The following is a 24,552-nucleotide window of genomic DNA, read 5'->3' as shown; positions in this document are numbered from 1 at the left end:
TTTGCTTTATCATCTGTCAATATTACACCATCTGCCTCAAGCGTCATGCCTTCACCTTCCTTGTTCTTTTTCTCACTCTAAATATAGATTAAAGGGTCCTTTTAGTTGTTCTTCACTTATTTTGGCAAGGCCCAGCTTATGTTAAGGTCTTTAATCTTCCTCATACCTTTTATATGTCTGTGCTGCAATTCTGTATTTGTTCTTGACTGAACGTCCCTTTCTTCAAGTCCTCTGAAAATCTGGGCTTTTCAGGGCTCCTGGTACTTCATGATTAACCCTTTGCTCACTGTTTTTACTCCTGTAAATTGAAAGTTTCTTAAAAGGAGGAACGATTTTTTACATTTCTTTCATTTTCCCCATGGCGTCCAGCATAGTGCCTTACATGAAACAGACTCTGTAAAATCTTATTAAGCCAACTTATTTTTATTACACGCCAAAGTAATTCTTTTTAGTGTTTTTGTTAAAAGCATCTTTAAAGCTATTCTTTCTCAAACATATAGGAATGTAAACTTCTTTTCCATAACTGGCCCTGAATGTTAAGGCTGAGTATACATTAATTACTATTTAAGTACTATTTATTACTATTTAATAATTACTTAATTATTTTTAAGTACTTAAGCAGAAGATAGCTGGGAATTCTAAACTCTATCTCCTGTACTATGAAGAAATATTTTCAGTGGTATTTTACAGCTTTGGCACAAGTAGAAAACAAAACTAAAACTTCACACTCCTTTTGGTTTTATGTCAATTTCTTAATTAGAACCTATAAAGTAATAAATCTGTGAGGCAATAAAATTAAGAGGCAGGACTCACAATTTCAATAATCTACAGACTTTATAGGCTGTAAGTTGGTTATTCATAGGCAAAAAGGTTTATAAAACATATATGAGGAATTTAAAGACCATAAATAATATCTGAACTTATTACATATATATTTAATGCTGCAATTTTCAGGTCACAAATGAATTACTTGTCATTTGAGTTGAATTTGAAAGAGATTTTATGTGTATGTGTGTGTGAGAGGAAGATTCATCCTGAGCTGACATCTGCTGCCAATCTTCCTCTATTTTTTTGCTTGAGGAAGATTAGCCCTGAGCTAATATCTGTGCCAATCTTCCTCTATTTTTTGTATGTGGGATGGCTCCACAGCATGGCTGATGAGTGAAGTATGTCCATGCTTGGGATCTGAACCGGCGAACCTGAGCTGCCAGAGTGGAGCGTGTGAAACTTTAACTACATGGCTATGGGCCAGCCCCTGAAAGAGATTTCTAAAAATATTTGTTAACTGATCATTATGAGCGACTGCTGATTGCTATTAATCAGATATGAGGCTGAATCACTCCTGAAATAAGAATGGAAACAAAATTTATCAAGAATTTGTCCGAGAGCCCGCTCTGATTGCCTGGTGGTTAAAGCTCAGTGCTCACTGCTTTGGCAGCCCGGGTTCCCTTCCTGGTCATGGAACCACACCACCTGTCTGTCAGTAGGCATGCTGTGGCAGCGGCTCACAGAAGAACTAGAATGACTTACAACTAGGATATATAACCATGCACTGGGGCTTTGGGGAGCAGGGTACAAAAGGAGGAAGATGGCAACAGATGTTAACTCAGGGCGAATCTTTCCCTGCAGGAAAAAAAAAAAAAAGAATTTGTCAAGAGATGTTGCCATTGCCTCTCATTCAGTCCCCTATAAAGATACACACCCAACCTCATTTACCAGTAAGTACTACCTTAATTATTTGACTTGCTTCTTATAACCTGAAAAGCCAAACCTAATATATATATATATTATATTTTTTATACTTGAGGTGGGAGTAAAACTTCCTTATATTGCTTAGAAAGTAAAATTTTTAATATTTCCTAAATAGGGACAGTGAAGGACATGGAATTTCTTTCAATGTTTGTCTGTCCTTTAGGACTAAACATCTCTGATCAACCCCAGTCTGGTTAGATGTCCCTCTTACGGCCTGCCACAGCTCTTCGTGTTTTTCTCCATCACAACACTGGGCATATGTGTTACAATTTTATATTTACTTGTTTCTCTCTTTTGCAGTAAGAGCCCACTGAGGACAGGGAATGTGTCTTTTATCCCTATATTCTTGGCAACTACCAGATGCATATAATAGACACCCAGTAATGATGAATGAATGAATAGATGGATGAACAAGTTACTTTACTTTTAAACTTAGCCAAACCCTCAGGCTAATAACAGGTACACATACACTCAGACATAGACATGCATAATTTTCCAGACTTAATCATTATTAATAATATGTTGCTCACCTACCAGGTATATCTTCTTAAACTGCATCAAAGTACCACAGAACTCAGAACGGGAAACCATGAGCTCGTGCCTGTGTAACTATGTTTTAGCAACTGGGTTGCTATTTGAAACGTGGAGTTTTTAGGTAAGGTACACAAAGTGTTTTGATAGACCAAAGTAATATGTAAATTCAAAGCATTTATGATTATGGGATAGCTCTAAACTCTAGGCCTCTGAAAGATAAAACTTTTTGTTTAATTTTAAATTTTAAATAGACTTCATTTTTTAGAACAGTTTTAAATTTACAGAAAAATTGAGAAAATAGTACAGAGTTCCCATATGCAATTTTCCCCTATTGTTAACATCCTACATTGGTCTCATACATCTGATACAATTGACAAACCAACACTGATACATCATCATTAACTAAAGCCCACAGTTTATTCAGAGTTCCTTAGTTTTAACTTAAGATCCTCTTTCTTTCCCAGGATCCCATCTAGGGTCCCACATTAGATTTAATTGTCAGGTCCCCTTAGGCTCCACTTGACTATGACAGTTTCTCGGACTTTCCTTGTTCTTCATGACCTTGTCAGTTTTGAGCTGCTGGTTAGGTACTTTGTAGAATGCCCCTCTATTGGCATTTGTCTGATAGTTTTCTCATGGTGGGACTAAAACACAGGTGGAGCTTTTGATAAGGAGACATAGTCTAACACAGTGGTTCTCAACTTTTTTCTGCTTCCACACCGTCCACACATGTGGCACTAGGCCATAAGTAACTTTTCTCATTAGATAAGGGATGGAGGTTGGGGACAGAGTGGTAGAAGCATTTAGGAAACTTTCTGGACGTTTGTATATATAGTCTAAAAAAGTGCCCCTCCCTATTCCTGTTTGGAAGGACCAAATTCTACCTCCTTATTTCATAACCCATTTGGGTTGTAAATTTCAACAAAATAACGGTCCCATAGCACTTTGATCTCTGGAATTCAAGTGTAACTCTAGAAGGTATTATAACAAGAAAATAAACTGTAGAGATAATTAGAAAAGGAAATCATCAACTACATAATACTACTGAACAGACTCAAGAAAAGGGCTGTATTTTAAAACTTAGGAAAAATTTCAAGAATACAGAAAAGTTGAAAGACTAGTACAATGAATTCTCATAGACACACCATTACGTAGATTCAACAATTATTTATGATGGTATTTGCTTCATTAATCTCCATCTCTCTCTTCCTCTTTTTATTTTTTTGCTGAATCTTTCAAAGCAAGTGCTGACAACATAATGCTTCATCTTTAAAACCTTAGCACGTGTCTCCTGAAAATAAGGACATTCTTCTACAAACCACAATACTTCATCACACCAAAGGAAATTAATGTTTCCTTAATATCATCAATACCCAGGTTATCTTAAAATGTCCCCAATTATCCCCCAAAGTGTCATTTATAGCTGATATTTTTGGAATCAGGATCAAGTTCATGAATTATATTTGGTTATTTTCTTAAGACTTTTATCTAGAACAGTGCTCTTCCCTTCTCCTGTCCCTTTTTAAATTTTTTTGGACAACTTTTTAAAGAGACTAAGCCAATTGTCTTGCGGAATCTTTCACAGTTTGGATAGGTCTTCATTCCCTGTGGTATCATGCAACTTGTTGCTCTATCTCCTGAATTTCCTGTAAACTGGAAGTTAAGTATAAAGGCTTAATCACATTCAGGTTAAACATTTTTTAGCAAGAAACTTCGTAAGTGATGCTGTGTACTTTATACTGTATCCCTTGATGAAGTACGTAACGTCAGGCTACATTTTTAATTTATTTTCCTTGCTTATGTCACATCTGCTTTGCCTTCATTTACACTGCTTCCTCATCACTGTTTTATTCTTTGATTCGCATTTTGGTTGAATATGTTCAACATGATGACGGTCTTCCTTTAATAACATCTTAACCTTGGGCTGTCAGCTAGCTCCTGGGGCAGAAGCAAAGAAAATCAGGCTGAGTGTCGACAAAGCTGCTGAATTCTGTGTGTTGGGGTCCTACCTTCTCTCCTGGCTTTCCTTCCCAGCACCAACCATGCACTCCCCCTTCAAAATCTACCCTCCCTGGGTGATGCTTTCCATCCAGACGTTTCCTTTCCCCTTCAGCTCTGTAAAATTAAAATTTCCATCTTCTCATTACAACTTTAGGCTCTAGTTAATCTGTTGAACAGGCTATTGTGAGGGTCAAGTAGTATATATGAGAGCAAATCGCTGTCATTTAATGTATGTCAAAGGTTCAATGGAGCATTTCCAAAGCATGTTTGTTCTGTGGGACATTAATGGCTATTATGAAAAAAGAAAACCCCAACAACTTAAGAGATCAAATAACTTTGGGAGATGGTGAATCAAAATTACACAGGTTCCAGGGTCTTTTTTTGTTTTTTTACTGTAGAAGGCATAGTATGTGGCTTTGTCCAAACTTACTTAACTATGGAAACCGCTCAGTCCCCAGAATATTTCCTGGTGTTAGTGTTCCACAGAAATCATCATCAACGGGATACTCCTCACACCTGGCATATCTGTACTTGTTCAGGAGCCTTCCAAGGATAGAGGACCCTGCTTACCCCTACCTTTAAGGGATGCCTCTATAAGTGGAATGTTATGCACCTTGGCAGGCTGATGAAGAAAACTGCTTGGTGGGGCCCATCTGGTGGTGCAGCAGTTAAGTCCATACGTTGTGCTTTGGTGGCCCAGGGTTTGCCGGTTCAGATCCTGGGTGCAGACCTACGCACCACTAGGCAAGCCATGCTGTGGCAGGCGTCCCACGTATAAAGTAGTGGAAGATGGGCATGGATGTTAACTTAGGGCCAGTCTTCCTCAGAAAAGAGAGGAGGATTAGCAGCAGATGTTAGCTCAGAGCTAATCTTCCTCAAAAAAAAAAAAAAAAACTTGGCATAGGTAATTTCTTTCGGGATCCTCAAATAGCATTGCATAGGACAAATGGTCTATCACTTTCATCACTAAAGAGATGTCCAGACCTACCAATAAATATTCTACCATTTTCCCATCTTTTGTTAAAATATATTCTAATTATTCATGTCTTTCCTGCAAGTATGTATAGCCTTTGGAAACAGGCTCCTTCAGTTTCTGAATTTGTAAGAAGGAAAGTAAACATTCCCTAGGGGAAAACAAAATTATAGGCACTGACTGAAAACCTGAGTAACACACAAGTAATAGGCAAATTAAATTGTCTGTATCTAAAGGAACATGGTACAGCCAGAGAACTGGGAAGATGGGTTTTGAAGAAAAAGGAAGGAGAGTGAATACTAAGGAAGGAATAGAAGACATGGTCATGGAAAGAGACATGCATTGGTAGTTGCAGGAAGCAGAGTTCTTAGGTTGGAGCAAACATTCCTTTTCAGAGAAGTGAGGCTTCATGGACAAGCGGAGTGTTAAAAACAAACAAAAGCACAGCTTAGATTTGATATGAAAATTAAGAAAGATCTCCTGCAGGTACTACAGTACCTGCAAAGAAGGAAGGCAGAGGGAGTCCCACAGTCACCGCCAACTACTGCCGCCATGGAGCTGGGTGTCTTTCTTCAAGATATTTTCTTTCTGAAATTCTCTCCCCCTTTTCTTTTGCGATAATATTCTCCTAGTCTTCTCTCCTAACTCTCTAGGTGCTCTTCAGTCCTATTATTATTAATACACAAGTAAAACAATAATTCATAATTATAGCTAACAGCTATATGGGTTATTATATACTAAGAATTGTGGCCAGCATTTTCTTATCTCATTTAATGCAGCCAACCCTGCGAGGGAGATACTCTTATCATCCCCATTAAAATGAGAAAACAAAAACCCAATAGTAAGTTGTCACAAAGACAGGAGATGGTGGAGCCCAAGCATATGCTCTTAATTGCCACGCATGGAGCTCGTCACTAAAATTTTGGCATTATTCAGCCAAAGTTCAGCGTTCCAGCCTTCATCCTTCTTCTCAAGGTCAAATCTTTAGGTTTACAATTTCTTTAACCTTTCCTTACAGATTTGTATGCTTAAAGTGTTTTTATTCTTGCTGATTTCTTGATGTACCTTTAAAACGAACTGCATTTCCAAACTGGAGACTCAACTAAGTAGATTAGGCAGAAATACACAGAAGTGATGCTAGTATTTGCCTTATTGGATCCCATCAGGTGGTGCATGATTTCGATTTTTCCCACTACTGATGGCACTTGATCACTTGATTAAGATGGTGTCTGCCAGACTTCTCCACTGTAAAGTTACTCTAATACCCTTTGTAATTAATAAGAATTTTGTGGGGAAATAATTGGAAACTATGTAAATATTCCAATCCTTTTCAAACTTTATGTTTATTTATCTCTGTATGGTTTTCTATGCTGTTCAATGGGTTATAATACATTATCATTTTTTATTTTGAAGCTCAATTTTTCCCAGATTTGGCCAGTGGGACACAAGTTGGCCTGTGTCCTTTTGACATGCCCCATTATTCTTTGAGCACGTCTTTATTTTCTGGCACAACTAGAGGCTCTAGGCTCATTCTGTACTTCTCTTCTCCGGTCCTGGAATGAGCCATTTGCCAAGAAGAAAAATGAACAGAAGAATATTATTTAGAAGCCAAGACCTGGTCTAGATGAACTCATTGTTTCACGTCACTACTCCCAGACCCTCTCAGTGGACGGAGTATGCATGTACTTCTACACCTGTATCTATTTCTATTTACAGAAAGAGACGCATACTTCCATTACCAGTCCACTACCAAAAGGTTCATGCCAGCTTTCTTTCCATATCTATAAATCTCTTCCTCAACAGTGAGAAATCTGGCTCCCATTTTCCTTAATATATTTACTTATTAGATCAATTCTCTTGTACATAACTGATCTCCCATCACTGCTGCTGCTCCCTCCTCTGCTTGTCCACCCTCTTCACTCCGCCCATGCTGACATCCCAAGGCCAGGTGGCCCCTCCAGCACAGGGAGAACACCCCATACCAGGCCACTTCCTTGTGTAGATGCCCTCCTCACCCTGACTCCAACGTGACAGCTTTGGCTGTTTCCCCTTCCCTTACACAGGGCTGTGCTGCTCCCAACAACACACATCCTTTACAAGGTACTTTAAAAAATCCATTCTCTCTTTTGCTTGTTATAAAATCTCCGTGAGGAAGAAAATTTTTAGTTAAGGAAGGTATTACTATCTATAATTTTTCTTTGAACAGATCTTCAAGGATCTAGTTCAAGAGATATGGAGTGACTTGCCGAAGGTCCCACGGCTTCTATAAAGCGGAGTCTGAATATAGGCCTCCTTGCACACCACCAATCCACGACGCCTCTAAACATACGCCAAAATTATAGTAACTTTTCTTTTTTCTCCAGTAGAAATACATTTCAAACTCACTTTATGGTCAACTCTGTTTTCCAGGTGTTTCTTTTCCTGCAAAATATGTGCCAAGCAGTGGTGTGGTAGAAAAAGCACTGGATACAGAATCAAGAAACTTAAACTTTAGCTCGAGCTCAGATCCGTGAGACTGCAGGCAAGTCACTCGCTTTTGTCAATTATAAAAGGACGTTAGGACAGATCAGCGATTCTCTGCCTGGGGCTTTTCCCAATGACAGAAATGCCTGAGAAATTCAGCTACAAATATCTAATTCAATAATCCTTAACGTCCCTTCCAATTCGCATAGTTATGATTTCAAGGCAATTTTTCTCTATTCAATATTTGTTAGCTCTTTTTACTATCTCATTTTTCATTCAAAAATATTTATTAATGGTCTATTGTGTGCCAAGTACCGTAGTATCCGGTTTTTGTAGTCTCCCTTGTCCGAGGTGTCACCGTCATTTAGAATTTTATCCCTATCTCCTAAACTTGGGACTCGAAAGCATTCGCATGTAAGTCATGTTAGCTATAAACACGCCGGGGTCCTGTCCAGTCCTTTCCCCACCAACCATATTTCAAAGCTGGTCCCTCTTGGCTCACAGACATTAATGGCTTCCTCTTGGGAACAAGCTTCTTCACCTAACAGTGGCTGCATCAACACTCATTTCCCAACCGGTCGGTGGAAATGCGGGTGGGACGTTTCCTAAGTTTGAATGACTCCCCAGCACACCCCTGCATCTCAGCAGGTCATAACCCGCTCGGCGTGCTGTTTACTCTCGGCGCGGACCCAGGAGGGCGCGGGGCGGCTGCTAATTGATGTAAGATTCTCCCCCCGGCGGGAGGCGGCCCTGGCCGGGCTCGAACTTCCTGGGTCCCCTCCCCGCAGCACAGCCGCAGCGTGTGCGGCTTTTCACTGCGCAGGAACTTCCCCGGCCTCGGCCGCGCTCAGAAACGCCCGAGCCGGCTCTTCGCACGCGCCCGCCGTGCTCCTCCCGGGGCCGCGCCGCCGCGCCTGTCCTCAGACGGCCTCTGCCTCCCTCCGCCTCCCCCGCCCGCGTGCCCTTCAGCTGGTCCCTCAGCCCGGCCGACGCGAGGGGAGCAGGGCGCGCGCCGGCAGTCGGACGACGTGCGCGAGACGCACGGCCCCGCGCGGAGCGCCGGAAGGAGCCCGGCCGGGGCCCCGCGCGTCGTGCGCGCGCCGCCGCTCTCCGCCCGCCGCCCCCGTCCCCGCCCCCGCCCCGGCCCGCGGCCTCGCGCGCGCGCACTGAGGCGCCGGCGCCGCGGCTGCTGCTCCGGCTGCTGCAGGAGGCGGCGCTGGCTGGCGGCTGCGCTCGCTCCAGTCGGCAAGCGGAGCCGCGAGCGAGCGTGTGTGTGTTTTTTAAAGATGGCCGGAGCGGCGGCGGCGGTGGCCGCGGGAGCAGCAGCTGGAGCCGCCGCGGCAGCCGTGTCGGTGGCGGCTCCGGGCCGGGCCTCGGCGCCCCCGCCGCCCCCGCCGGTGTACTGTGTGTGCCGGCAGCCGTACGACGTGAACCGCTTCATGATCGAGTGCGATATCTGCAAGGACTGGTTCCACGGCAGGTAAATAAACCCCCTGCAGCCCCGCCGCCGCCGGCCACCGGCCGCCCCCGCCGCCGCGCCGGCCGCCCGCGCCCCCCTTCGCCCGGCCGCCGCGCCGCGCCGAGCGCCCAGGGGCCCCGGCGCCGAGCCCCCGGCCCGGGCAGCGGGGCGCGCGGGGCCCCGGGCTCGCCGGGCGCCGGGCGGGCTGACGGGGGCTGGTGGGATCGCCCGGCCGGGCGAAGAGTCGCCACAACAAACGGGAACAAAGGGGGCCGGCCGAGAAGTTGGCAGGGGAGACCGGGGCGAGGAGACGCGGCCGGGGCAGGCGCCGGCGGAGGCGGCAGGCGGAGCGCCGGCCCGGTTCGCCGCCCCTCATCGCGCCCGCAGCCCGGCCACCGCCCCGCCCGGAGCTCCCGGCCGGAGTCGCCGGCTGCCCGGCCGCCCTGCCCGGCCGGCCGCCGCGCCTTCCTTCCGGGCGGCCACCGGCTGTCCCCAGCCCGGGGTCCCCAGACATGGCCCTCCTCCGCTTCCCCCCGCGGGTCCCCGTCGCGCCCCCTTCCCGGGTCTTTATCAAACTTCCCCGGCCGCGGGGCGCTGGGACGGGGGCAGCGGCAGCGCCAGCCGGGCGGGCTCTGCGGAGTAAACAGAGCAACAGATGAGGCATCGGGGACTTGAAAGATGCCAGTCGGAAGTTCGGGGCCGGCAGGGCGGCTTGGACCGTGCTCCCCGCGCGCCCCCCGGCACCCGTGTCCGGGCGGGTGGAGCGGACGGCGTGGGCAGCGGGGCCCGAGGGGACAGCCTCTCGTCCCGAAACCCCCGCGTAGCCCCCGCGCCGCCGCTCAAACTTTACGGAGTGAAATTCCCATCGCCCGAGGGGCCGGCGACAGCCGGACGGCCCGGGGGTCGCGCCCGGGGGCCTGGTGCGGGCGGACCGCGCGGGCGGTGGGCGCTTCGGGGCGGGCGGCGGGGGCGGCGAGTGTCGCCCTATGCCGCGGCCGCCGCCTGCGTTTCGGGTTTGACGTTTGTGAGAGCTCGGGCCGCCTCCGCCGCCAGGCCGCCGACTCGTGTGTTTTGTAATCAAAGTGTGAGGCTAATAAAGGGCGGCGCCACAGCCTCTTGACTCCGGCGTGGGAGGGATTCGCAGGCATTTAAACAAAGAAACTAGTTGGGGTTGGGCTCCCAAAGTCCTTATTTGGGTGTTGTGGCAAAGCCTGCGGTCACCTTTAGGTGAAGCAGGTTTCCCGAGACCGTTTGGTGTTGTATCTTGGCGAGAGTACGCTCGCGGGTAATAGCAGATATGGTGACTGTGATTGTAGGAAGTGTCCTTTGATTGACAGCAGGACATTTAAATACAGCCTCCGCTCCCCCTCCCCAATTTTACAGAAACACTGCACGACCAGGCCAGATGTCTTAGTCTCCCTCTACTGGCTCTGGGAGAGAAAACCATTTAAATTACAGCGTTCTTTTCAGTGTTTAGTGCCAGGTACAGTTAGTTTTACTTAATTTTCAAGCGCAGTTAATGTTACTTAATTTTTAAGTTGCAGAATTTTGACAGCAACAACAGAGAAAAAAAACCCCGAAAAGCTGTCACTGTAAAAGAAGGACAGTGTTCTTATTTTATATATTAGATAATCTTTATTAGTCTGGTTTATTCTTGGGGAAAAGTATTACAACCTTGCCACATGTATTTAAGAATAAATTACCCAAAGTTATTCTTTATTACTACAAACCGATGTTTTTGTGTGTTTTGATTATATGTAAAACTGACATTTGAACCTACCAAATCTTGCCAATTCTATGTGTGCATTCTCTGTTCCTTTAACATACTCTAGGTAACCAGAGTAGAGATTATCCAAAAATCTAGGTTACATACAGAATAAAACCAGAATCCCTGGTGATTATGTAAATACTTATTTTTTTCAAAGAACTATTTTAGTTGCATAAGAGTTTTGTCCCGTTGTGCAGTGTAGAGATTTGATAGGTTAGTAAATTTTAGACGAGAATTTTATTTGTCTTAATTTAGGTAACAACACTATAACCATGCAAAACTGCAGGTAGTTTATGGAGAATTTTGTAATACATTTAAGTATAAATTTGAGAACAGGAGAAGTTGAAGAGAAGATAAAGAGGGCGTCAGTGAAGGAGGGCAAGGGAGGCCAAAATAAGCATGCTCTGCTTTGTCACATAAATTTGTGTGGCTTCCTGTCTGTGGAAGTGACCCTGAAATATGTGTTTTTGAACCCAGGGTTTTTTTGACCAACAGTCTTGGAGAATTTAATGTAGCTCGGATGTCAAAAGCTAGAAAATTTATTGATAATGCCCTGCCATGCAAAAGCAGTATCTTATAAGCAAGTTTAATTCTTAATGAAGTATTGGTCATTTGAGCCCTGTATCTTTTGCCTGTGATCAATATTTACTCTAATGTTTATTGTACCATGAAATGGGTGATTTAATTATTAAGCGAATATCATTTGCTTAAGTGAGAATTGGCCCCTAAAGTACTAAGGTATAGTTTTAATCCCCCAGCTTAGCATTCCTTTGGTTTCCAGGGGTGATGCATCTGCAGAGGAGGAAGAGGCTGTAGGAGGGTGGTACAGAGAATTGCCTTTACCTGGATAAATTCTCGATAATTTTATTTCTTGAAGTAGAAGAATTCTTTAAACTCAAGGGATCAGTGAATTTTGGTATCAATTCGGGTTTACTCTGCCTGGAGTTTCTGACATCTGGAAATCTGAAATGTTTTTGCCCTAATTTATCCTGAGAGAGAAGGAGGGCCCTCCCTTGCTGCTTTTCAGCCAGGCAGCAGAGTGGATGGAACCAGCTTCCTCCAGGTTTGAGGTTGTTGAGCTTGGATTGCATCCTTGGCGTTCAGGAATTCCCATCCCTCAGTCTGCCTAAGCCTTTTTTGTAAGCGAGAAGGTTGACATCCTTCTAGACAAACCATTGTGAGCATCCCTAATTATTTCCTTAGAATAAATCAAATCAGTTAATGCATTTAAAACACTTAGAAGAAGATCTGGCACGTGTTAAGTACTAAATAATAAGTTGCCTTTAAGTAGAATTATTGGTCACAGGGCACAGATATTTTTAGGCTTCTTGTGCCCATTGCCTGATTGTCCTCCAGAAATGTTATTCCAATTTATACTCTCACAAGCAGCGCCCACTTCTAGTTCCCTGCATCCTCACTATTGTAAGGTACTATTAACTACCCACCAAACCAAACAAACAAAAACTTTGCCAATGCTGATAAGTGCATATTTCCACCAAAAGACGTGCCGAAGACTATTCATGGCAGTACTGTTCATATTATCCCCAAACTGGGACAACCTAAATGTCATCAACAGTAGATTGGATAAATTGTGGTATATTCATAAAATGGAATGCTACTCAGCAATAAAAAAGAATGCACTACTGTATATAACAGCATGAGTGAATCTCGCGGATATAAAGTTGAAAAAAGAAGTCAGACACAAAAGCATATGCTGTTTGATTCTACTTATATGAAGTTCAAGTACAGGCACAATTGGGTGAGAGAAGTCAGACTAGTCCTTACCTCCGTGGGAGTGTTAACTGAGAGCAGGCCCGAGAGCGCTCCTGAAGTTCAGAGGTTCTGTATCTTGATCTTGGGTGGTGGTTACATGAGAATATACGGATGTAAAAGTTCACTGAGTTGTATGTGCCTGAAGATTTTTTAAAACTTCATTTTAATGTTTGACGTGTACTTCAATCATTTAAAAGTTTAAAAAATTAAAAATTTACCAGTTTGGTATCTGATATACAGTATTTTGTAGCTATTTTGTTTCTTATTCCTGACTTTGATGGATTGCCTCTTGTGTTTATCATTAAGTATGATGTTGGCTTTGGCCCAGGCTTTGCAGTAGGCCTGGCGCTGTTCTTGGTGCTAGGAATATAGCAATGAACAAAACAAAATCCTTACTCTCTTGTAAGGTATATTCTAGCTAGGGAAGATAGATAGACAAATATATATGACAGAAGAAAAGAAAAATTGAGTTAGAGGAAGAGAGAGGGCTGGGGGTAATATAGGGCTTCTTTCATATCACGTGATTATGGAAGACCTTGAGAAGGAGACATTTGAATGCAAGAATATTTTGGATTTTACTCAGAGCAAATGATATATTTTGAGTGGATGAGTAAACATTTTAACTTAACTTTTAAAAGATTCACTCTGGCTGCTGCTTGGAGAATAGACTGGAGGGAGGCAGAGGTGACAGGCAGACCAGTAAGAAGGCTGTTGTCATCTAGGCGAGAGACGATTTTGAAAGTTTGAGTCAGTTTTGGTAATTTGCACGTCATATATTAATTTTTATTCCTGAAGCTTGAATGAATGAAAAGCTTAGTTTATGAGAATAAAAGAATTTTATCTAGAATAATGCTGTTGGGTAGGAGTTTCTCAGGTACTCAATCTGGAGGCCTGGAACTCACTCAGACGCTTATTGAGTGCTTTATATAGCAAGTGCTAGATACTGTTCTGATTGTTTTAGATGTATTAATTAACGTCTGATTTTCTAATTCATTTAATTCTCATAGTCACCTTGCTGGATAAGTGTTATTCTTATCCCCATTTTACAGATGAGGAATCTGAGGGTTAGAGGTCAGTAACTTTCTCCGGGTCACAAAGCTTGAAGGTCACAGAGCCAGCATCTGAACTCAGCGGCTGACTCCAGGGCTCATGCTCTCAGCCAGTACCTGTGCTGGGTCTCTCTTGCTCCTTGTCTCTCTCTGTCCTGGGGAGTGCAGGTGGAACAGATGCCACAGGGTTCCAGAGAGATATATCCGTAAACATCTTACGTTTGTTTTCGTTCTTTATTAAGATTATTGTCTTTAGAATAAATATGTTAAAATGATCATAACTGCCTTGGGAACAGTATTTATACAATATTTATTTGAAAAGTATTATAATTTAACTGTATTTTCATCCTGGTTATAATGGATTTCTTATTGGAGTGTATTTTGATTTTTTAAATTAGGGATGGGAATTATTTTAAAAATTTTATATACATTTTCCCTTAATGATGAAGTCTTTTGGAGAACATAAACTTATTAGGTGAACATATGTCTCCCTGTAAGAGAACAAGAAGCCTGTTTACTGAACTTCTCAATATCTTCTTTTTGATATGACCCTTTATCATAGGAGAATCTATGAGTATTCTTATGTGTTTCACTTATAAGAGTTTTATACATATATATTCAATTTTGCTATTTGAACAAAATATGTTGTGATATAGGAGTCTTATGCTGCTTGGTGGCATTGATGTATAGTTGTCCCATCAAGCTTTTTTTTTTTAAACCATCAGTTTGGGGCAGATTTCTGCTTGGTATACTCTCATATCCTCTGTTCTTAGGAATGACGTTGAGTCCACTGATCATCCAAGGAGAAGAATGCCTTTATATGTGATGATCTGAAGGGGGGGCTGGAGAACAGGAAGAGAACAGGTGGAGAGGAATTTGGTTATAGAGCAAGCTGTGGTTGGTTTGAGCAGTTTAAACTCCGCAATAATTTGCACAACTTTTGAACAGTTGGCCAGTGCTGATCGTGCTGCTGCTACCGAGTTTCTGATGCTTTTTGAAAGTTACCTTTTGTTACTGTAGTGATTGTTAACTTACGTTTCCATTAATATTAATGTTATACTTTTCCTGTTAATTATAGTGTCAATTAATGGTAACTTGTGTGATTTTTGTCTGTGTTTGTGTGAGCCCTGGTTCCTTTTATTGGAGAGTGTTTTTCAGAAACCAAGGTCTGGCACCAGGTGGGCTCATTGCTTCTTGGCCTTCTCAGTGGACAGAGCTAGGAAATATACTGATCACACATTACGCACATCTGCATTTGTTTCTGTTCTATCTGTCTGTATATATTAAAAACCGTAAGTTTTCGTAATAATACCTTTGATTCTAAGCCAATACCACAGGGTTCATTTTAGCCTTCCCTCTTTCCTTACTTGTAACTTTTTCATCCAACAGTGAAAAACCCAGCTCTCATTATCTACAGTATATTTATTTGTTTGTTCAATCCTAGGATTTACATAAAGTAGTTCTAGAATTGCTAACCGATACCCTTGTCATAAACAAATTTGCTGAATAGAGTACAGTATTTTTTTATAGTTCTTTTTGTCTTTAGTGTTATAGTATCTAGTCAAAACACTGTTTTCCGAAGTTAACTTAGGTTAGCCCCCCACCCACATCCGTCTACCCCGCCCCTGTAGTGTATGTCATTTATTTGTAATACAGTTAGGTTTATTTGTTACTGTTTGTATTGCATTTTGGATTCCTCCCACATCTTGGTTGGTTTTAATTGTTGGTTTATATTTTGAGTATGTAAAACATTATTATGGTTCTAAGAAGTCGGAGTTATAGGAAAAGGTATGCTCAGAAGTGTCACGCCCTCTTCATTTCCCCTATACCTTTCCACCCCTTTCCCACCCACCTCCTACTTCCCACTAAAGAGAAGTAATCAATCTCTTTAGTTTCTGGTTTATCTTTCTGTGTGGGTTTTTTGTTTTCCCACAAATGAGCAGATGCATATCTACTTTCTTTACACAAAGGACAACTTATGATAAATATTCTTCACTTTGCTTTTTTTTACTTAACAGTATGTACTGAAAACCGCTCCATATCAGTTCTTAGAGCTCTTCCTTGTTCTTTTTAACAGCCATATAGTACTCCTTCATGTGGATATACCCTGTTTCATTCATCTGTTCTCCTGTGTATGGGCATTTAGGTTGTTTACAATATTTTGCAATTACAAACAATGCTATAATGAATAACCTTGTGCATATGTATTTTCATATTATTGGAAGTATATCTTCAGGTTCATTTACTAGAAGTAGGATTACTTGGTCAAAAGATAAGTGTTCGTGTTGTTTTGGTAGGATTACCAGATTTCCCTCCAGAATGGTTGGACCGGTTTGCATTCCCACCAGCAGTGTGTGAGAATGCCTCTTTCCCAGCATTCTTGCCATCAGGATTTGTTGTCATATTTTTAATCTTTGCCAATCTGATAGGTGAAAAATGATATCTATGTTTTAATCTGCATTTCAAACAAATGAGTTTGAATAACATTTCATATATTTGAGGGCCATTTTCCTTCTTTTTTTCTTCTTTTTTTGAGAATCGTCTGTTTATATCTTTTCCTAATTGTGTCAGGTTTTTTGTCCTTCATCCCTCAATTTTTAAGAGCTCCTTGCATGTTACGGACATTTGCCCTATGTGGCATATATAAGTATTCTCTCCCAGTTTGTAGTTGTTTTCATTTTGTGTATGATGATTTTTATTTGCTATGCAAAGTTTAAAAAATATCTATGTAGGGGCCAGCCCGGTGGCATAGTGGTTAAGTTTGCGCGCTCTGCTTTGGTGGCCTGGGGTTTGCGGGTTTAGATCCCTAGTGTGGACCGACACACCGCTCATCAAGCCAGGCTGTGTGGGCATCCCACATACAAAACAGAGGAAGATTGGCACAGATATTAGCTCAGGGACAGTCTTCCTCAAGCAGAAAAGAGGAAGATTGGCAACAGATGTTAGCTCAGGGACGATCTTCCTCATACACACAGGCACACACAAATCTGTGTAGTCATATTTTTCAATCTTTTGTTGGCTCTGGATTTTGAGTCATAATTAGCAAGCCTTTCTCCAAGGTTAAACAGGATTTGACCTGTTTTCTTTTAGTACTTGCATGGTTTTATGTTTTACATTTAAATCCCTTATCCATTTGAAATTTATTCTCATATATGGTATGTAATAGGGATACAATTTTTTTTCTAAATGGTTGCCCAATTGTTCCAGCATTATTTATTAAAAAGCCCCTATTGGCCCCAGTGATCTGGTGTGCTACCTTTATCATATGCTGAGATTCTGTATGTACCTGAGTTTGCTCCTGCACTTTCTGTTCTATTCCACTGATCTGTCTGTCCATTCATGTACCAGAACCACACTGTTTTAATTATGGAGGCTTTTATAGTATGTTTTTTAGGTCTGGTAAGGCTAGTCTTAAGCTTGTGGTTATTTCTTTTCAGTAGTTTTCTGCATTCTTGCAGGTTTATTTTTCCATATGAACTTTAGTAGCAGTTTGTCTAATTTCGTTAAACAGTGTGTTGATACTTTATTGGTATTACATTAACCTAATAAATTAACTCAGGAGGAACTGACATTTTTATAATGTTGAGTCATTCTATCCAAGAACAGGGATGTTTCTTTATTTAAGTCTACTTTTGTGTCTTTCAGATATGTTTAAAACTTTTCTTTGTATATATTTTGCAGATTTGTTAGTAAGTTTATTTCTAAATATTTAATTTTCTTTGTTACAATTATAAATGGGATTTTCTCTGCCATTTGCTTGCTGATTGGTTATTGGTTGTGCATATGAGGACTTGATTTTTGAGTGTTAGTTATATCCTGCTATTTTACTGAAAGAATTGAGTGAGTTGTATCATCAGCTCACTAGAGGTTCATATCATATGCGAATACAGATAGATAGTTTTACTACTTCTTTCCCTATTCTTATGCCTCTAAATGACTTCTCTTATCTAATTGCACAGGTTTGTACCACTAGTACAATGTTGAATAGTGGTGGAGAGTGGATATTCTTCTTTGTTCCTAATTTTAGTGGAAATGCCTCTATAATGTTTACTCATTAAATAAGATACTACATTTAGGCATAATTTATCATATTAAGAAAGTATCCCTTAATTCTGTTTTCTTTTTAGTGTTTTTATCATGATTAGATGTTGTATTTTGTTAAAGACTTCTTCAGCTCTGTGGAGAGAACAATGCACGGTTCATCCTTAGATCTGTTAATATGCACATAACATATTTTTAGGTGTACCTTATCATTAGCTGCTATGAAGAACAGCCTCATGGAAAAATATTCTTCACCATGCGGTTCACTACTGGATATTTAAGTTGTATTCTAGTGATGCTTTGTACCTAAATTTAAAAATATTATTCTCTAAGTTTAAAAATAGCTCTGCCTTTGGTAGTTTTCAGTATAAAACAAAATTGGCAAATATAAGTGACGTAGAGGAACAAATAAACACTGAGCAAGTAAATGAATATAATAGGAATCTCTAAAGCATTAACGATCTGGGAATTTCTCTAAAGCAGCATCTTCTAACCTGTGTTAGACCCATGGCTTTACGGTATCCTGGGAGTTCACTTCTTTTCATTTATCCTTTAAAAAGACAGTGATTATTTTCCTTTTACGATGGATTGGTTTGAGTGCCTCTGAGTGTATGTGAGCAAGCAAACATGAGATAGTTAGTGGACATCAGCTGAAGGTTCTCAAGATGCACTTACTGGGTTGGTTTGTCATTCAGCTGAATGCTGCTAGCTACATGATGGTCTTAACTTTAATTCTAATTTTTGTGTCTTTTAGAGAAAATTTCAAATGTGTACAGAAGTAGACAGAATAGTATAATGTGCTCCTAGGTAACCATCACTCCACTTCAGGGATTATCAATTCAAGACCAATCTTGTTTCATTTGCCAGCCCCCACTACCCTTGCGCTTGGTGTTACTTTGAAGCAAATTCATGACGATATCATTGTATCTATGAGTATTTCAGCACCTATATCTATAAGATAAATCCTCATAAAAAAAAAAAAAGGTAGGGGCTGGCCCCTTGGCATAGCAGTTAAGTTCTCATGCTCTGCTTCTCTGGCTCAGGGTTTGCAAGTTCAGATCCTGGGCGCAGACCCACACACCGCTCATCAAGCCATGCTGTGGTGGCATCCCACATACAAATTAGAGGAAGGTTGGCATGGATGTTAGCTCAGGGACAGTCGTCCTCAAGCCAAAAAGGTAGATTGGCAACAGATGTTAGCTCACGGCCACTCTTCCTCACGGGAAAAAAAAGCAAAAAAGCTGCAGTACCTTTATCACAACTAAAAATAATTGACAATTCCTTTGTATTATCAAATATTCAGTGTTAAAATTTCCAATTGTCTCATAAATGTCATTTTTTTTTAACTATTTGTTTGAATCAAGATCCATGTAAGGTCCACATGTTGTGATTAGTTGATACATCATGTAAGTCTCTTAATCTGCAGCAGTGATTGTCAGCTGGTTGGGATTTTGCCTCCCCAGGGGACACTTGACAATGTCTAGAAACATTTTTTATTGGGGAGGGGGCTGTTCCTACTGGAATCTAGTAAGTAGAGGACAGGGATGCTGCTGGACATCCTGCACAGCACAGTCCCCACAAGAAAGAATTAGCCAGTCCAAATGTCAGTAGTGCTGCTGTTGGAAAACCCTGATCTGTAGGTTTTCCTCATGTCTCTCTTTTTTCTCTTGCAATTTATTTGTTGCAGAAAGTGGTTGTTTATTCTATAAAATTTCCCACTTTCTAGATTTTGCTTATTACATCCCTGTAGTGTCTTTATGTTCCTCTCTTCCCTGTAAATTGGTAGTTGAATCTAGAGAAGCTTGATCAGAGTCAGGTTTTTTCCCCCAAGAATATTTTATAAGTCGGTGGTGTAGTCTTCCATCAGGAGGCATACAAAGTCTGATTGTTTCTCCTTTTGTCATATTTGCTGCCATTGCTCGATGCCAATAGCTATTCATTTATTCATTAGTGGTTGCAAAATGATGATAATTTAATTATAAAATTCCTTCTTCATTTATTAGTCGAATACTTCTATAAAAAGAAAATTTCCTGGGGCCAGCCTGGTGGTGTAGTGGTTCAATTCGTGGGCTCTGCTTTGGCCCAGGGTTCGCCGGTTCAGATCCCAGGAGTGGACGTATGCATGGTTTATGAAGCCATGCTGTGGCAGGTGTACCACATATAAAATAGAGGTTGATTGGCACAGATGTTAGCTCAGGGCCAATCTTCCTCAGTAAAAAGAGGAGGATTGGTGGCACATATTAGCTCAGGGCCAATCTTCCTCAAAAAAATTTTTTTTCCTTCATCTACTGCTTTGGTTACCTAATGGTACAGTTTGTATAGGAGAGGCAGAATTACATGCTTGATACTTTCCCTTTATCACTAGTTTTGAAAATAATTGGCTCATTAGCATCCTCTGGTTATTATTTAAAGGAAAATTTTAATGTATAATATTTACTAGCTTTAGGCAATATGTATAGAGAAGTAAAAAGACAGATACAAATTAGGGTTCATATCTCCTTTGACCACATAACCTGTAATTTAAAAAAACAAAAACAAAAAAATCTAGTGAGAAATTCAAGCAATGTAGAAAGATAAAGAGATGAAACCTGAAAGTCTCTCATCTCCTTCCTCCAGGCCCCTCTCCCCGGCCGTAAACACTGTTAAGTTTTGAGTTTCCATCCTGAAGGAAGGGGTTGTCATACTGTATACATAATTCTATAGCTTGCTCTTTTTAATTTATTAAAATATCCTGGAGGGCTGGGAGAGCTTTTCATATCAGCATATACAGATACCTCATTCTTTTTAATAGCTGCCTAGAATTCCATTCTATGGATTTACTGTAATTTATATGGTTCTCTGTTGATGGATTCTTCAGCTGATTCCTCTCTCTGTTTCTAGGCTGCAGTGAATATATTTTTTGTGTGTTTATCTTTATGATGAGCATTTGGGTATCCTCAATTTCCTAGTATCTCACATTTTGAAATTGTTTTCCTCTGTAGCTGTATTTTAAAATTTACATTCTAAAGGGACTGTTGATCAAAGACAAGGAGCATAAGGAACGCTGATTCTGAAATCATAGTTTGACGAGCTTAAACATACTAACTGTGCAGATTTAGGATACTTCTTTACCAAGGCTATAAGTTGAATTCATCTGATAATTCTAACACATCAAAAATCAATGTTAGAGGAAATACAATGACATATCCGATTTGTCTTTTATCATGAGGGGGAGGGACAGAACACTTTCAGAATGTTTTCTGGAGAAGTGCTGAACTTCTCTTCCCTTGTAATTTAGAAGTATTCTTTTCCTTAAGCACGAAACACAGGAATTTCAAACATCTAATACTGATTACTGTTTATCAGTTACTAATCATAACTGTCTGACATCATGTGCAGTAAATCATGAAATGGCAAAAGTTGGGGAACCTATACCATTGTATAATTTGGTGGTTTTTATGTGCAAAAGCTGTTGTCAGATAAGTGGTCACTGTTTGACAAAGAAATTGGAATGTGGTCCACTGTGGTCCTTTTGATTTATACAGTATCTTATGGATATTTTGATATTAATAAATATAGAAAAGAAGATAAGATGGTCTGGAGATCTGCCTAGAGGTCCTGGAGATATTCCCACTGCCCAGGAACCTCATATACGATTTAAAAAGCAAAACACATGAACGAAAGTCAGAATAACGAAACAGTTTGGATAACATCCTAACCGATCTAGAAAGTGACAAAGTGTGGGACACAAGGCACCCTGAAAGCAGAGGCTTTCTGGCCAATTCCCATCAATGACTTCAGAAATTTTCTGTGGTGACCACAAGAGAGCTTTTTCCCCCAGAGACTGGTTTGTGGGTCATGGGTTTTTCCTCTTCTTTGTGAACTCCCACAGTGCCTCACCTGTCATACACGCTCCACAATAGACATGCGGTCGATCCTTTTTACTTTACTACTTTATGAAGCAATCTTGGGGTATAAACTGTCTGCAGATTAGAGAAGTTTTAGTTTTTTTTACTTAATTTAACTTGCCACAGTCTGACTCATGTTCCTCTCTTACGTTCTTCCTATTTCAGTACTTTTTTAAGGCTCATTTTCTGTGTGCCTGGTTCTTTGAGTAACTTTCTTTTTTTTTTTGGTGACCTGTCCTAATTTTTTGTGTATCACAGGACCAACATTTCCTTAGAGCTCATGATTCCTGGGAGAGCAGAGTTCCTTCTGTTTGATTTAGGAACTTCTTTGGTCAAACCTACTTTTCTAACCATCCACCTGCCGAGTAGTCAGCACTTGACTCTTCTCCCCTCATTTTCCTGTTCTTGCCTCTCCCTTGTGGTGTCCAGCCGGTGGCAGGAGACATCAGATTCCCTGATCTGAACTTGCTCTCTCAGTTTTCTCATTCCTTGACCCCCTTGTTGGACTTGATTATCGTCTGAAAGCTCCAAGGTCTTGCACACACCTCTTCCCTCAGGATCACGTTGTTGGGGCTGCCCCTCTCTTAAGAGTTACCCAGGGAATCTATCCACTTACCTCCTGCCAATTGCAGGGTGCTCGTTTTCGGCTTTACTCCTGGCCCCAGGCCTGCTGCATGGTTCATTCACCAGCTCCAGCGCTCTGAGAGGTTCTTTTGTTTCTTTGGACAGGACAGAGGAAGACTGTGGTACAAGCTTCTTAGGGCTTTAAGATCAAGTGATGTTAGGATATGAGTGACTTTTCTTCCCTTTCCATCCCTTCCTGTCCACCACATCAGTGATTTTTTATTTCATTACCACTGTCGCATTTCAAGCTGTCATTGACCACCATCACAGTTTCTGCCATATCTGTGTAGCACTTGTAAGATTTATTAATATTTTTCTTCAAAACAACTTGAAGTGCATTTTCGTTTTTTAAATTTGGTTCTGTCCTAAAGAGAGGTATCTGTTAAATCACATGTTTCTGATGCTTACTACATATTTTAATGTTTTTGAAAAAAGATGTATTTATTGAGGTAAAGAGTCTTTGTCATATAAAATATGTGCATGTAAGATTGTCAGAAGAGTGATGGTGATTGATAAAAGGCTAATAACAGACACAGGGAAAGGGTATAGGGTTCTTTAATGGCAGTAGAGTATTGAAGAACTTGGCTAAATGCGAATGGCTGTACAAAGCAGGAGGCCCAGCAGAGTTCGTCCCATTGACAGGACAAGCTGCCCTGGCCGCCAGTTCCCATGAACATGCCCTGTTGCCAGTGATAATGCCATTTGGGAACTGGATCCCATCAGGTCCAGCCATTCTCACAATGATGGTGGTGTTGGGGTTCTCTGGATTCCTCCCTATTTTGTGGTGACCTTGTCTGCCCAGCAGCTGTGAGTTAACTACTCACAACCTCAGCGTATTCCTTAGTATTCATGGTGAGGTTAGGTGACTTCAAGATCAGCTTCTCAGACGTACCATCTTCCTAGCAGGCCTCAAGCCTACTTGATGTCTGTTCCTCCAAGTATGTATAACTCTATGCTTTTGTAGGCCTTGAACCAGATCAATAAAAAGTAACTAGAACGTTTGTACACATCCACTGGAAAGAAGAAATCCTTAAATGAGTAAAAGTAGCATATCTTTTTAGTCAAAATAGCATATATTCTTGAAATAAATTTAGAACTTTTTATTCTAGTCGTTTTTGAAATTTCAGTGCTATACATCTTGCATTCAGCCATTTATATGTGAGCCACAGTTGCCAAAGTTTGCTTTAGTATGGCGCGATCTATTTTCAGATTTAGGAAATTTCTGGAAATGTAATTTCAGAAAGAAAAGGAAACTGCTCAGTCATTGGAAATTATCTTTACGTGTATTAGTTCCCACCCTCTTCTATCTGTTCAGTACATGACTTCAACATGTGCCCACATCATGTTTTCTCATTAGCATGCAAATAGTATATAACCTTCATTAAAAAAAAAAACCCAACTTCCTTGACCTGACATTCCTCCTTCAGCTGCAGCCCCATTTCTTAGCTCCCTTTATAGCAAAATTCATCAAAAGAATTGTCCGTATTTGTTGTCTGCGTTTTGGGGGGTTTTGTGTTTCCTCTCTCTCTTGTTCTAATTAATAGATTAATATAAATTATATTATAGACGATAATCAAGTCCCTTATATAAATTGAGATTATTACAGTAACTTTCTAAGTGGTCCCCCTCCTTCTGTTCACTGAAACCAGAGTGGTACTTATGAAATGTAAGTCAGGTCATGTGACTCTCCTTGAAACTCTCTAAAGAATCCAGTCTCACCCAGAGTAAAAGCCTTGCTGTGGCCTATAAGAACCTGCACATTGTCCTTCCACTCTGTCTGACAACATCTCTTCCCGCTGCTCCCTTGCTCATTCTTGGCCTCCGTTCTGTCTCTTAGGTCAGACTTGCCTCAGGGCCTTTGCATTTGCTTTTACTTCTTTTAGAGCATTCTTCCCTCAGATACCCCAGGGCTTGCTCCTACACATCCTCTAGGATTTTTCTCATTGTCGTCTTCTCAGCAAGGCCTTCCCTAACTACTCTAACATAAAATAGGGTGAAATAGGTGAAGGGGATTAAGAGGTATAGACTTCCAGTCACGAAACAGATGGGTCACAGGGATGTGATGTACAACACAGGGACCACAGTCAACAATATTGTCATAGCTTTGTATGGTAACAGTTGGTTACTGTCTTATCAGGGTGATCACTTTGTAATGTATATAAATATCAAATCACTGTGTTGTACATCTGAAACTAATACAATATTGTATGTCAACTATACTTTAATAA

At 41.2% G+C, this 24,552-nt stretch overlaps 1 protein-coding gene across 1 annotated transcript in view; it reads left to right on the top strand.

Moving 5' to 3' along the window:
* The first annotated feature begins 8,880 nt into the window (after nt 1-8,880).
* Nucleotides 8,881-24,552, top strand: part of KDM7A (lysine demethylase 7A) — a 91,952-nt gene continuing 76,280 nt past the window's right edge. The window contains exon 1 of the mRNA XM_044775597.2: nt 8,881-9,203. Within this exon, the coding sequence (XP_044631532.1) occupies nt 9,010-9,203 (194 nt within the window). The 5' untranslated portion in view covers nt 8,881-9,009. The remainder of the gene's footprint in view (nt 9,204-24,552) is intronic.

Source organism: Equus asinus, chromosome 1, assembly GCF_041296235.1.
Source record: "Equus asinus isolate D_3611 breed Donkey chromosome 1, EquAss-T2T_v2, whole genome shotgun sequence".
NCBI lineage: Eukaryota > Metazoa > Chordata > Mammalia > Perissodactyla > Equidae > Equus > Equus asinus.
This window is presented reverse-complemented; position numbering and strand designations above follow the sequence as displayed.